At 45.0% G+C, this 15,263-nt stretch overlaps 1 protein-coding gene across 1 annotated transcript; it reads right to left on the reverse strand.

Moving 5' to 3' along the window:
- Positions 1–14,181: 14,181 nt before the first annotated feature.
- On the reverse strand, positions 14,182–15,146 carry FAM84B (family with sequence similarity 84 member B). The gene has a single exon (XM_019552732.1). It carries the CDS (start codon positions 15,022–15,024, stop codon positions 14,191–14,193), a length of 834 nt encoding a protein of 277 aa, XP_019408277.1. The 5' UTR covers positions 15,025–15,146; the 3' UTR covers positions 14,182–14,190.
- Between the last annotated feature and the right edge of the window lie 117 nt (positions 15,147–15,263).

Raw genomic sequence — 15,263 nt, forward strand, 5'->3', positions numbered from 1 at the left:
TTTACTTCACTGCACTCCTTCATGTAATGTAATAAATATAATAGCCAGCTCTATAACACACACACACATTCCCAAGTGCCCCATCTTAGATAGTATGTACTTCTAGTGAAACACACATGGCATGTTAGGTCATGTCATAGTAGTATTTTTTCCCTATAACAAGTGTAGATGTGCTATAAACCACAAGCATGAGTCCTAGACAATGTCATTTGAGGAGACCTTTATTTGTGAATGTAATGGCTGCATTAGTTACCTAGGATTTTGAAAGAATATAGGACTTAAGTTAATTATTTGGTGCAGCAACTTCTGCTTTAAACCAGTCTACAGTTTGTAAACTTATTCATTTCCCTCCTGAACAGCAGGGGGAAAGTAGGCGTCATTCTATGTACGTCCTTGCATGCACCATCCCTGTCCCTGTACTGTCTACAGTAAGACTAGACTTAATAGTAATTAGTAAAAACGTAGGCTCTCAGAGTTAAATGTCCCTTCTCAAACTGTTATACAGCATTTCTGTCAATACTATTCCCCAAAGTTTTCAATACATATATGTCTGCCCTAATGTAGGTGGGTTCCTGAGGGATTCCAGAGTGATGGTTCTGACTATGATGGGAACATTATTGTAAACCATGTGCCTTAAAAAAGGCCCAACAACTTACCATTCCTTGTAAATTACTTTGACTTTAATGAATCCTATTTTTCCATTCAAAAGAGCTATCCCAACATACTATAATACTAATATCATAGAATGACAGGCATCGTTGCAAAACAGAAGATATTTTTAGTAGCTACATGATCATAATATAGTTAACACAGTTATAAATTCAAACCTCCACATTCTGCATACGTGTACATAATCCTACAAGATTTAGTAGTCGTCATATCTCATCGTTCAAACTGCTCAACTACACTGTCTTCTACTTTATTAGCGTGTTCCCCCCACCGAGAGAACCCGAGAGAACACTGACCTATACATATCGCCTGTGCCTATGAGTCCTCAGAAAGCTTCGCTACACCTTTCAGGCTACACGGTCTCTCTTCTTACTGCTGTTGTACTGGAATGCAGAGATTCCCCAGCATGGAGGTGGTGTAGAGATGCCACAAATGATTACCCCATAAATTGCTTCTGAGATTTTGAGGTGGTGCAGTTCATGCTCTGTTCTTTGCCCTGGGTTGTGCCTAAGGGCACAGTCGACCCCTGGGTTGTGTCTAAGGGTACAGTCAATCCATATAATACCAAACATATACAGCAACATTTTCCCATTAGCAAATCAAAAAAGAAGGGCGAAGATAGGTAGGGTGGGCAGATAGTGCAGGACAAAAGGGGTATTCAAAAAATATATAGCAGTAGAGAACAGTCCATTTCCAGGCTTTTTTTTTTATTATTTTTTAATATTTGGGTTGTTTCAGGCTTTTTGTTAAAGAAAATGTAACTTTTGAAAGGTGTCAAGTGGAATCCTTTGAGATGCCCTCCCAAACTTTGGCTCTTTGACGAGGTTATTTATGAATTTCGAATGGCTTTTTAGTACTCATCTAATATTTTTTTTCTAGATCAGCAATTTGAATTTCTAAATCAGACACCCATTACTTAGGCACCTAAATAAGACCCATATCTTGCAAAAGCAGAACTTAGTTCACACAACTTCTCACGTGCATAACTTTACTCCTGGCAGACAAGGTTCTTTGGGTAAACGCAATATCTTTTATTAGACAGACTAAATAGTTGGAAAAACTATTTTCTACAAGCTTTAGGGCACAAACATCAACATTCAGGTATAGGGAGAGCCTGCTGGTGTTCGTGCGCTCTCCCGGGTGGAACAGAAGCTTAAGCTTTCCCCAGTTCGGTAGACACTGTATATTCTGTCTACTACGAACTTTTGGAGATGGGTATTGAGTCAAAATTTTGATGTTATGCATTTAAAATAGCACACACCTTAGAATTGGTTGTTATATATTCAGGGAAATGGAGTGCTACAGTATTGCTAGAGATCACCCAGACTATGTGCAATGTGCTTGGAACAAGAGGCCCAGCAAGGTGACCTACAGGGCTGGAGTTCACTGCTCCCTCTGTTGGGAAGAAGTGGTAAACCCAACTTCAGTGAAGTTAATTTATGTTAATTGTAACAGCAGTTAGCCCTCATTGGCTTTTTGCTTTGGCTGGAATTTGTTTTTGCGTTGTGACAGAGATGTAATAATTACCACAGTCCTGAGAGGCCAGTGGAGCCTTTCAGGATGTGCCCTGGAAGAGGAGTAACCCAGATTAGATTAGCAGTGGACTTTGGCTGGGTTGTAAAAGCATAGGCTTGGCAGTCCAGAGGGAGAAGCACTTTCTTTTTGTTCTAGGTTTAGGGCAGAGACTGTTTAAAAGAGAGAAATGCTGGTGATGGAAAAAAGTGTCTGCTACAAGGTGGGTCTGTCTACACATGCATTAATGAGCATTTATAGATGTACTCTGGAAGGCAGGGGGTGCTTTAATTAGCGTGACTGCAAGACCCACACTAATTAAAGTGCCCCAAGCATCACATGTATCAGTGTCCCTGCACTGAAAAATGTCAGTGGAGGAACTTTAACTAAAGCTCATTGAACAAGCTGTAGTTAAGGCACCCTGCCACCATTTTTCAGCGTGGGGATGCTGATACATGGGATGCTGGAATCTGCTGGAGCACAGTAATTACCACGCTCCAGCAAACTCAATTAACGGAGTCTGCTCCAACATGCTGGAATTACAGCGTGTTGGAGCAGCCTCCCTGCACATGTATAGGAGCCCCATGTGCCTCATCTAATGCACATTAAATTTAGCCCCTCCAATGTGAGGTAATAAATTAATGTGTATTAGGCTGTGCTAATGTACCATAGTGCATTTGCACACTTTTTAAAGTGATGCTTAATGCGCAGTAGACTATTTTACTGTGCATTAATGTAGCGGCACTTTTTTACGTGATGCTTTAATATGCAGTAAAATGGGCTATTGTGCATTAAAGTGCAGGTGTAGGTATGCATGCTGAGTCCTAAGTGTGGGTGCTCTCAAGAAAACTATGAAGAGGTCAGAGGTACACTTACCACAGAAATTGCAACAACCTCTACCTGCGAAGGTGACCCACGAGTTGTACTTAATTTCCAGGAGCCAGAAGCAAAAATATAGATTTGCGTAACAGCTTAAGCAGTAGCTTTATTTATTTTGTAAGAGGACTCCTAGAGAGATCAAACCTGGGTTCCTGCTGGCCTTGGCACTTGTCAGGAGGGTTAGCGCAATATTTACCTCCCTCTGCAGCATGTTGTCATACCATTTCCAGCCCTGTTCATTGGGTTAATACATAGAGATACAGAAGCAGGGTGCACATATAGTTAATAGTAATTTTTGACAATTATATGTTGAATTGTCCCAAAAGGAATAAAAACATATGCAGAGATATCTAGATGTGAATTATATTTTAAGATAATATCTGGGGAACATTTCAGGACGAGAACTGCTAGACATCCCAAGGTTCCTGCCTAGACTCCATATGTGATGCGACTTTTAAAGTAAGTCATCTTAAGCACTGTAAACAGTGTCACATATGTAATGGAAGATCTTTTCATAGGCAGGGGCCACAGTTAAGGCTATTGCTGCAACTATTAACCCTAAATATGTTACATTAATTGGACAGACTCATAGTCTAGCAGTCTGAATACCTGATAAGAACCTCTGCAGTTTAATGCCTACATGAAGCAGGGGTCTTGTACACTAGGGTCAAGTAGGAGATGACTACCACCTTCTGAGAGATCCCAGGCCTTTCAGTTTCTGAAAGTTAATGAGAAAGCTATCTTGCCTCAGATTCCCTTTCTACTAAATGGGGATACCACTGTTAGATCAGGTGGAAGGATCTGCATATTATATGGCTTTGGACAAGTCACTTTGTCTCTCTGTCTCAGTTTCCACATATGTAAAATGAGGCTAATACTTACCCATGCTAACAGGTGACAACCTTGCTATTTCAGCACCCACTGGTGTCAATGGAACGACTTCCACCAATTTCCCTGGGCTTTGGATCAGGCTCTATGAAACCCAAGCATTAGAACAATGTATTTTTAATCATGAAACACGATTATTAGTGATATCTTTTTTTCTTTTTTTTTTTTAAAAACAGTGAATTGCGTGGCAAAGCCTGTTCTCTTCCATCCCTTTAAGAGAAGCAGGAAAGTGCTCCAGCAGTCTGAGAGCCTATCTGTAAATCAGAGCTTATGTATTCATAAAAAGGCAAATGCCAGCAAGGAAGTTTCGGAGAAAAATGATCATCTCTCAGTGCAAGGAGGCTGAAGCAAACCCATGACAAAAGCCCTATGCTTTGTTTGCTGTGTACTACATCACACTTGCCTGTTGAGCTATACACAGGGTGCATCTAAACAAGATATTTACTGTGTAGTTAACCAGTCAGATGTGCAATAAATGTCATGTGTCTACACGTACACCCTTATTAGGCTGGAGTAGATTAATCAATTCTTCAGCAGATTAATTAACTCTGTACTCATATTAATTAAGTCCTGCTGTTTCAGTTTTTCACCCTGCAGCAGGACAGATGTAGATGCTACCCCAGCTGGCTGGCACATAAGGATGCTTCAGTGTGGGGGCTGCCTGCTGTCTAGCTCTGTGCTGAAGGACCCTCGTGCCCCAGCCAGCTCCTCCGCTGAATGTGCTGCACCCCCAGGAGCTATTATTCACGTGCCTAATAGCACACGTAAATGTACCCACAGAGGTGTACTAAGAACTGCATCAGGATCTGCTCAGCAACAAGGGGAGGAGGAGGTCCCATCAAAGGGCCAAATAATTTCCAAGGTCCCACATCAGCAACATATCTAAACTCATGCTCAAGTGCCTCTTCAGCAGGAACTAAGTGTACGTGTAAATATTCTGTTGAATCTGGGCCCAGGTAGCTGTTGACTGTTTCTCTCCATTATGGGTCTCCCTGGGCAGATCTAGAAATAGCTTGTGCAGATCCCCACTTCAAAACACACGTGGTCAGTGCTCAGTCAATATCTAGCCTCATATCTAAAGTTAGGAATGTGCTGTAATTCAAGTCCTCTTGCTCTGGCTTTAAACAACATCCAACAGGCTCCTTTGTTATGTTCCTATCTGCAAGTAAATGAATTGCTTTTCCAAGAGGCATTGTCTCCCCTCCACCCCCCAGGAATTGCAGAGACTCAGATAAGGTTGCCCTGTCAGCGTTATCTGCCTCGGGTGGCAGGTTTCCAACATGTGACCATGTACTGACTCTCTATTTACCTGGTGCTGGAGTCTCACACAGTACAACCGATTCAGGAAAAAAATATAATGGAATAACTGCTTTTGCTTTAATGCAAATGAAGTATAATGACATCTTGTCTGCAGGGAGCAGCACCCCGACAAGGTACACAGTGAGGCACACTGAGGTTACCCAGTCCTCAGACACAGTTATGTATTTCTTCCTGCAGTCATTTCCCAGAGTCTGGAGTAATATTTTAAATTGAATAATTTCATGGTTGTTTTTTTTCCCCCTATATTATAATTACTTCATGCAATGTGAACAGATCGGACTGGTGAGCTCAGGCTGCCTGTAAGCACCTGACCAATGTAAACACCTAAGCCTGGATAAATGCTCACGTGAAGGCACAGAGGGGAAGCTGGGCACTGTCACTTCAGACACCCACATGTGAGAACAGCATATCTTTAGCTTGGTTTCCAACAGGGATATTCAGCAACTTGTTTCTCTAATATTGAATGCATCATCTAATTTGTCCCATATCTTTAAAAAGAAAAAGAAAAAAAAATTGTCTGGTTATATTGGCAGGTCCAAATCCTCACACGTGCTTCAGTACTGCTATAGGTTTTTAGGCACCACGGTCCATCTAGGTTTCACCAACATCCTCAAGCTGCTATTCAGCTACTCTCCAACCTGAAGGTACCTAAATTCCCCCAGCACCTAAGTGTCTGCCCAAAGCATTCACGGTTCCCCCACGGGACAGGCACTGAGCTGAACACCAGTGTTGACCCAGGGCTCAGAGACCCTGCTCAAGCCAAGCTCCCAAGGCCTTGAACCGGGAATCTTAAAATAGACATTCCCCAAAAGCAGGGGTCAAAACCCTCAAAAAGCTCCAGGGCAGAACAACCCAACTCCAGCTTGAGTAGCTAGGAGCTGCCAGCCCGGAAGAGGAAGAACTTGGGGGAGTGGCACTGGCTTGTAGCTGCTTGGCACAGGCACAGGCAAAGCCCTGCTGCTCTATATGCTGGATCCAGCCCACATAGTGTAGGCCAACGCCTCCCCAAAAGGACCCCAATTCCTTAAGCGCCCTAAACTGTCTCACTGTCAGTCTTATTTCTAGTAGTAGGACGCATGCCTGGGAAGCAAGAGTCTTTGTTCACAGTTATTAGCAGCTGGGATTTGAACTTGAGCCACAGGGCAATGCCCTGTATCTCAGACAGTTAGCACTTCCAAGTTAACTTTGTTTCTGGACTTTGTTTTTAAAGGTGCAAATCTATCTTGCTTCTGCCTAATAGCCTTTGAGCCACAGAGAGAAGGCTGGAGGACTTCAAGTGAGGCGGTAGGTGTTTTTAGCGTATGCCTAACTGATGGAGCGATGTGTAAAATCTTTTAAGACTAGAGCCATGGAGGCAACAAGCTCCCTCTTTCCATACAGTACTATAGGGTGCCCATAGACACGCTGCTCCAACATGCTGCAATTATAGCACAGGGCAGACTCAATTAATTGAGCATAGTAATTACCATACTGTAGCAGCCTCCTGCATCTTATGCATCAGCATCCCCACACTTCTAAATGGAGGAAGGGGCACTTCAACTAAAGCTTGTCAAACAAGCTTTAGTTCAAGCACCCCCGCTGCCATTTTGAACCATGGGGAGACCAATACATGAAACACTGCGCGCTTTAATTAGAGTGGCCCTTGGAGCCACTCTAATTAAAGCCCCCCCGCCCCCCACTCCTGCACCAAAGCACGTGTACGAGTGCTCATAGTATTTAGAGCATGGACCCAGGATGGAAGAACTGGGTTTGGTTCTCTCATCTGCACAAGAAACATTGTTGACTAGTGATTTGGGTCCATACAGTGTTACCTGGTGGCCTTCAAGTTCTTCACGCTGGTGATGACATTGCTTCAGCCATCCTCAAGACAATATCCTAAAACTGCATATGCTAAATAAAAATAAGTCTGCCTGAGGGCATCCAAGCCCATACTCCAAGGATGGTTTATGCACTGTACATGAAACAGGTACTAAATGAAATACATTTTAAAAGAACACAGTAGCTGTTGCCATTGCATTTATGTCTATATTTAAGTGCGCAACACCTTTTCCTCTTTCAGTTTGGCTCTGTGCCCTCTTTGCAGATCTCGCCCAATCACCCTGAAGACACTGCAAAGCTTGCTACTGCAACACCCAAGTCCCTCAGGTGACTTGCTTAAAAGCACGCAAGAAGCCTGCAACAGTCACAGACCGAAGGCCAGTCAGAATCACAGTCAAGGGCCTTGACCCCAAGACCAGCAACCCACTTTAATCATATTTATGATACTTTATCTAGACTGGGAAGGACAGCTTCAACCCTTGAAAGAATTAAATGTTCTGTTAGTAAGTTGAGCAAAACCAAAGGGATTTTGCAACAGATAAAGTACCTCTGGCTGGTCTTGTGTATGCAGAGGGAATCCATTCGCATGAAGTACAAGCAGCTTTCAAGTCATGCTCGGGAACAAGTATGCCGTGCTCGTTACATATTGTCAGTAGTGTATACGTACAGTACAAGGCATGACAAATTAAGAACACTCACCCTAGGGATAGAGTCTTATTACTATGAATAACCCTCATAACCTTCAATATTAAAACTTAAGTGGCTGATCTGAGCTCTCACCAGAGGGCAGAACGGAGATCTAGTAACAGCCCTAGCTTTTCTGTGACATGAAGCATCACACAAACTGAACAGTTATACAGATTTTATATAGACTCTTAGTGAGTTCTAATGCGCTCCCATTTCTCACTCACAGAAAGTACATCTGTTCCTTTAATAATTGTTGGCAGCCAGGACATGCATGATTGCCAACTAATGCGGTATGATCTTCTGCTGAATGCATTTCCCACCTTCAAAATTAAATTATGGGCCCGATCCTTGGATTCAATGGAGCTAGTGTCAGTGAGACCAAATGATGATCTCAGACAGCAGAGAGATTAGTTTTCCTCTCCCTTGACAGCTAGGATACAACCAAAGATTTTCATGTGAAATGTAGTCACCTGGAAAAAAAGCACATGTTGTAACTGCTGCATGCAATTTGAGACACAAAACACTACAATTTCTCAAACAAGCCAGAGGAAAAATACATGGTTAATAAAATAAGACATGTTTAAAAGATATTATAAATCTTTTATTTCTTTTTAATTGCTATGCAATGCCCTTCATTTTGAAGGAAATGGTACAATCAATAGTCTGTACTTCTCTCTCAGGAAAAGAAATTTGCGCTAACAATTCAACATTTACTGACAAGAGACGACTTACAGAAAAGGCTCATGAAAAAAATCATTGGTGTGATTACACTTGTTATCGTGGATGATTTCATGAAGTGTTACAACATCAAAAAACTTCAAGTATGTGTAAAGAAAACTCCCAATTTTATACTAATGGAGAAGAACTGTCTAAGCCACTGGTGTTTGTAGTTACCCTGATTTTTTTTATTCACAAGTAAAAATGCGTTTAAAAGCATATGCCTGTTCAATGATATGTGACCTTATCACTGCACTTAAACTCTTAAGACTGGTTGATTGAATGCACGTACTTGAATGATAGACTCCTTAAGAATAAGAAATTGCATTTAGAAACTACTGATTTCCTACATCTACTTTGTTATTCATATCTGATCTGTCATATAAAATTAAAATTTTGCTCTCAAAAATATTTGTTCCCACATGGCTGTTGTAATTATGGTTGGTGCAGTTAATTGTCAAAAAGCACAGGTGGCAAATCACCTGACAAACAAACCTCACGCACACCAGGGACGAGCCTTCTGGAAGGACTGAAGAAAACACGTCACGTTTAAAGTTTGGAATATATTTCTCCCAGGTTGGGGGAGGAGGAAGGTGGGGGATCTCTTTTAATTTAAATCTGAAAACTATTTAAAAAGGGAGGAATGAGTTGTCTCACTGATGTTAAAAAGCTGTGCAGAGCTGAAAGGTTAGATCCACAATCTGAAGAAAATATTCTTTTCAATTAAGAAAATATAGTTTTGTAATGCATTAGCACTGTTTTTCAAGAACACCCCCATTCTGCCACACTGGACATCCTTAAGAGTAGCTCTAAAATCAACACTTTATCAATGCCCGATTCTCTACGAAGGTAAACTGAAGTTGTTCTAAATTTAATTTCCCCCTTCTTGCCATCAAAAATAAATGCTTCAATCATACTTTCAAAGATCTTTAACCCAAGGGCAGTTGTAGGTTCTCTCATAAGGCCTTTTCCAAGAACAATCATTTTCCTTGAACACAGGGGCAGTCTGGGGAAATAGACTGCTTGTCTGTACCTCCTAACTGGAGCTACATCAATACAGCTGGGGCCAAGTTTTGCCAAGCCTAAGCACATGTATAACATTACCCACCAGAGTAGTACCCTTAGTGCCCATGGGAATTCCCACCTGGGTGAATTCATATATAATTATCCATTTGCAAAAAAGATACAGCTCTTCTTTAAGCCTATTAATTTGAAAATGTTTAGAAAAAGGTGGTTACAGGACTAGACAAAAAAGTGGTGTTGAAATGCCGGCTTTAAAGCCCTGAAGGGAACATTTCCCTTTACCCTCCCTCAAGTAGATTATTGCAAAAATCACGTCCTCCCTTCTCAGTGCAGGTCTTAGTGCAGACCTCCAGGTCCTTATACAGCAAGGAGTGTAAACATGCACCTAACTTCAAAGGCCTGCACAGCCCTATTGATTTCAAGACGCTGTGCACAGGCTGAAAGGGAAGTGCACACTTAAGACCCTGGCTGAATGGCACTTAGTCATGGAAGAATCAGGCCTGAGTTTCCTGTATTTAAATGTGACCTGCAGGGGAAAACTTAAGAAGTTGGACCCACTCATTGCCACACTCCTTTTGAGGTACAACAAGAGCCTGGAAGGACTGAACAAAAAACCTGTTCTCTCAAGAGATTTTAAACATAAAAATATTACAAATACAAGTATAGCCTGCCCAGGTGGATTCTGCAGGAAGTGACACACAGGGCGGAGGACATTACATCTCACACAAGAGCAAGGTGAGCAACTACAATGCTCTTTATGTATTCCTGCGGACCCACAAAACTCAAAGCTCAGCCGGAGTACAAGAATGATTTTTAATCAGATTGCATAAAGCTGGTTTTATTGGTGCTTGTTAACACCCATTAAACAGCACTGCTCGAATCAATTGGGGGGGGAGGGGGGGAATATTCCTGTTAAACATTCAACCACCACATCCCTTTAATTAAAGGTGTGAGATCATAATATGACCCAGCCCACTTCCAAAGCTATTTTATAATACCAGGCAGAGCAGACATGATACTGCAGGTATTTGCTATTTTTGTTGCTTATTTACCTTACTCATACCTTTCAGGCCTTTTAAAAAAAAAAAAAGACAAAACACCCAAACAAAGAAAGCAGAGCAATAGGAGACAATAGAAACCCCCACTTCCTAAAACTCCTCTGTAAGTCACATTTATGCAAGCTCTACATTTTAACTGCAAGCACATCTTTATTCCAGGTGCAGAAAAAGAAGAGACAGGATGTTCTAGGTTTCACAGCATAAACAGTTCTGCACTCCAGCAAGAAAGAGCTGGTAAGGGTCTCTCTTGTGGGCTTGGCTATTGGAAGAGCTTCCCCACTGCACTTTAGGAAAGCATCTTGAGCTTTGCTATTCTACTCTGGCCTCATGATCAGATGCAATTTACACTAGACTGCGATGAGCCCAGCGGTACACAAAGCTCTGCATGAAACAAAGCTGCTTCACTTAGACTGTAACAGGCTTTGCTCTCCGTCCTCCAGAAAGGAGCAGGGGTTGTCTTTATTTAAAAATCAGAACAGAATTTGAGATGCATCAAGAGGAGGAGGAAATGCTTAAAAATGTTACACTCTTCTGATGTTTCAGACACAAAGGCGGGAGGGGCGGGGGAGGGGAGGAGGAATATATTTTCACAACTAACTTACTGTTCAGTACCCTGTAGATACATAATACTTGACATCTATACCTGTTCCTACATTGTATGACCTAGCATATACTTTAGATCACCAATGACAAAAATAAATCCATCCAAAATAATGTGCATAACAGCTTACTTTCAAAAAATGTAAGATTCTTATATGATGGAATTATTTTTAAGCTTCCAAAAATAGGTGTAAGAAAATATTATTTTACATCCATATATTACATAGCGAAATAATATTTGTTATGTAAAAGATTTCAGGACTAAAAGGAACAGCAGCTAAACATGTGTTTGTGGTCTCGATTTAATCCTAGATCTGTCTTATTCCTCCTGAAATAAACTTGATAGATCAAAATGCTTCCCTTCAGTCTTGTTTAGGAAAGCATCAGTGACAGGTTCAGCCTTAAACACTTTAACGGTGGCAGAGTTAGTAAAACTGTGCTGACAGCCACATGTTGACCTTATCACAGTTAAGATGTGGCTAATTCTCATGCTTTTTGAGCAGTGTAGCATGTGTGCTTAATGATCACAGTAACTGGAGTATGACTCAACTGCATATTCAGGGGGGGGAAAAAAAAAAAAAAACACAACCCATCAGTACAGAAGCCTGAGCTACAGCATTATAAAGGGAGCTTTATGTTAAACAAATTCTCCTTAGAAGCATTCCAAAACCAAAAATAAAACATGGAAATTTAAGGGGAAAAAGGTACAGTGTGTTTTGTGTAACCCTAAAGAGCTACCCCCCGCCATAAATAAGTTTCTTCCTAACACAAAAGTACTTTCTTTTGGAAGGCAGGGCTTAAGAGTCTCAATAATGGAAATCTATCTGGATCCCATTTTCTTTTCATACACATGAAAGCTACTTTATATAGTCTTAATTATTCAAAGTGGGTATTTGCTTATTTGTGATTGACAGACTTCTCTCCCTAATCTTGAGAAACAGAGATTGCTGTGTACAGCTATGCTGCAAGCAGCAGAGTAAACAACTGCAGGGAAAACAATTACTTTTAATACACTGCTTAATTACACTGTAAGTTTCCTTCAAACTATTAATTTCCACTCTATAAATGAACTCCAGCTCATCCTCAAACTGGCTTCTAAAGCCATGGGTTTAAAGGGTGGGGGGGTGGAAGAACATATTAACAGTCCACAGAAGCAGCATATACCAAAAAATATTTAGACTCTTGCAATGAAGATCTGGTATTCCTGTGAACCCAAATGGGAGGGAGGAGTGGAGATAAGAGTTCAAAAGAAACTGCTCTATGTAGAAGTAGGTAGGAAGTGAGAGAGGCAGGTGAAACCTTGCCCTCCACATACATTTATTTGGTTGACAAGGCTACTCAAGCCACTTTAAAGACGGGTCACACAAAAGATGACTACTTCCTCTTTCCTCTGCTCATCTCTGTACCATGAAAACCTAAGGGGAAAGCAGAACTTCGAACTGTTTCCTCATTAGGGATTTACTTGTAGTGATAGAAAACAGAATTTCCCCAGGTTTGAATGCACTTCCCAGTCTGAGAACTTCCTTCCTTCCCTTGCCCTAAACATGGGGCTTTTCCCCTCCCAAATATTTCCTGATTTAGCTCTGCTTTGAAACCTTTGCAGAAGGCCCCCTTGATCTCACCATTTGAGATTTACCAGTTAACCACTAGCCCATACATCCAAGCCGGTGGGATCTCACACAGGTTGTATTCCTGATGATTAAAAGCTTCTGCAAACTCCCATGCACACTACAGCATCAAAACAGACCAAATGCAACATTCAGACCAGCTGGAGCCTCTGGAGTTTGGCCAGAATGTAAAACCACCCCTCGAACTTCTCTGAATACATTAAGGTAGCCGAAGACCTGCTTCAAGGCCCCAAACCCTGCTCCCACAGAAACCAACTAACTTCACTGGAGCAAGATCAAGGGCTTCATGAGCACTAGCATTTAAAAACACATCACACTGAACAAGTTAGAGTCCCAATTACATCCAGGCTTGCTGGATTTTCCTCCTCACCCCTTCAGGGCAATTCACCAGTCCTACTGTACTTAAAAGCCAACCATACAGAGAGTCTCCTTCAAATAGGACATTAATCGGATGCATCAAACCCCATTTCACCTTCATAGTTGTGGCTTCCCATCCTCAAAGGGATGCATAAAAGGTCTCCTGCCAAGTCAGGAGACTCTTGCCATGATATCAGTAGGAACTCAACTACCAAAAGAGGAGGGAGAGGGGGGAAGGGAAGAAAAAAAAATCAATGCACTGCCAGTGACAACAATGGATCCTGCCTGTGCACACTACCAGGCTGCATCCTGCCAGGTGCTGGCTCCTGTTTAAGTGCTGGTTGGCCTCAGCTCCCACTGAAGCGAGTAGCACCTGAAGACAGTGGGTGCTGGGTAGCGCCAGGCCTTTCTGACACCTGAAAACTGTGGATGCCAGGGAGTGCCAGGCCCAACTGGGTGGTGAAAGCAGTGCCAGGGAGCACTAGGCCTGGCTGGCACCTGAAACCTGTGGGCACCAGGTTGCAGCAGACCTGGATGTTACCTTAAAATTGTGGGCACCAGGTCATGCCAAAAAAGTCACTAGCAGGTGGAAATGGTGCCAGGGAGCCCCAGGCCTGGCTGGCACCTGAAGACGGCCGATGCCAGGCAGCACCAGGCCTGTCTGGGAGGTGAAAGCAGTGCCAGGGAGCACTAGGCCTGGCTGGCACCTGAAACCCGTGGGCACCAGGCTGCACCAGACCTGGCCGTCACCTTAAAATCGTGTGCGCCGTGTAGTGCCAGACGTCACTGGCAGGTGGAAACAGTGCCAGGGAGCCCCAGGCCTGGCTGGCACCTGAAGACGGCGGATGCCAGGCAGCACCAGGCCTGTCCGGGAGGTGAAAGCAGTGCCAGGGAGCCCTAGGCCTGGCTGGCACCCGAGCCAGACGGGTGGAAATCATGCACCTGAAGATCCCGGGCCCCGGGTCCGGCGCCCGCCTCGGAGCAAGGGGCCGCGTCTCCCGGGTTCTGCCCTCAGCCGGCGCAGCCCCGGGGGGCTACTGCTTGCCGCCCTCCCCCTCCTCCTCCTCGTCCTCCTCGGCGGCCTGCAGGTGGGCGGCCAGCTCCTGCAGGACGGCGGCGCGGCCGAGCTGGTCGTTGCGGCGCTTCTCCATGATGAGGTCCTCCAGGCTCTGGAACTCGAGCGTGTGCGCGCGGCGCGGGCCCAGGCGCAGGTGCAGGCGGTAGGGCTGCTTGCCGATGCGGAGCTCGCCGCCGATTTTGAACTCGCGCCGGCCGTAGCGGCACCAGGCGGCGAAGCACTCGGAGTTGCGCCAGCTCAGCTCGCGCTCCTTGCAGCCCACCTGCTCCAGCGCGTTGCGCACCACGGCGGCGGGGCTGAGCGCGGGGTAGCGGTACAGCGCGTTGGCGATGCGGCCGCGCCGGCCCTGGCTGGCGTCCGTCAGGAAGCTGCTGAGCACCTCGAGGCGCTGCAGGTGCACCACCTGGAAGTCGCCCACGTACACGGCCCAGTGCGGGTACTGCGCCGGGCACACGAACTCCACCAGGTCGCCCGGCTGGCAGCGGCTGAGCAGGTGCTCGGCGCTGTACGTGCTCAGGTCGGCGGCGTCCGGCGGCGAGAAGCCCTTGTGGTAGATGCACTCGTCGCGGTAGTAGACGGAGCACTCCAGCTCGTGCAGCCGCGGGTCGTAGGGCTGCTGCTCGCCGCCGCCGCCGCCCGCCTCCTGCCCCGGCTCCAGCTCCTCGTCGTCGGTGGAGAAGATGTAGGAGACGCCGATGCGGGGCCCGTCGTCGCGCTCCGCGCCCGCCGGGTCCGCCGTGGGCACCTCCTTGTAGCTCAGGTGGGTCAGCTTCTCCACCTGGTTCCCCATGCCCCTCCCGGCTGCAGGGCGGAGCGGGGCGGGAGCCGGCCCGGGCACCTGTTGGCGGCTCTCGGGCCGGGCTCCGGCGCCTGCCTGCAGCCGGGGCTGAGCAACAAGCGGAGACCGGGGAGGGAGGGCTGCTGGCTCCGGCGGCGTGTGCGGGCGCCCCGGCGGGAGCTCAGCCCCCAGCATTTAAAGCGCCCGCGCGCCTTTTCCTCCGCGCTCGTCCCGGCCCCGTCCCGGGCCGC

Source organism: Crocodylus porosus, unplaced genomic scaffold, assembly GCF_001723895.1.
Source record: "Crocodylus porosus isolate Cpor-Errol unplaced genomic scaffold, CroPor_comp1, whole genome shotgun sequence".
Taxonomy (NCBI): Eukaryota; Metazoa; Chordata; order Crocodylia; family Crocodylidae; genus Crocodylus; species Crocodylus porosus.

Excerpts from the sequence above, each read along its gene's own strand:
- FAM84B (XM_019552732.1), bottom strand. The coding sequence starts at position 15,024 with ATGGGGAACCAGGTGGAGAAGCTGACCCACCTGAGCTACAAGGAGGTG.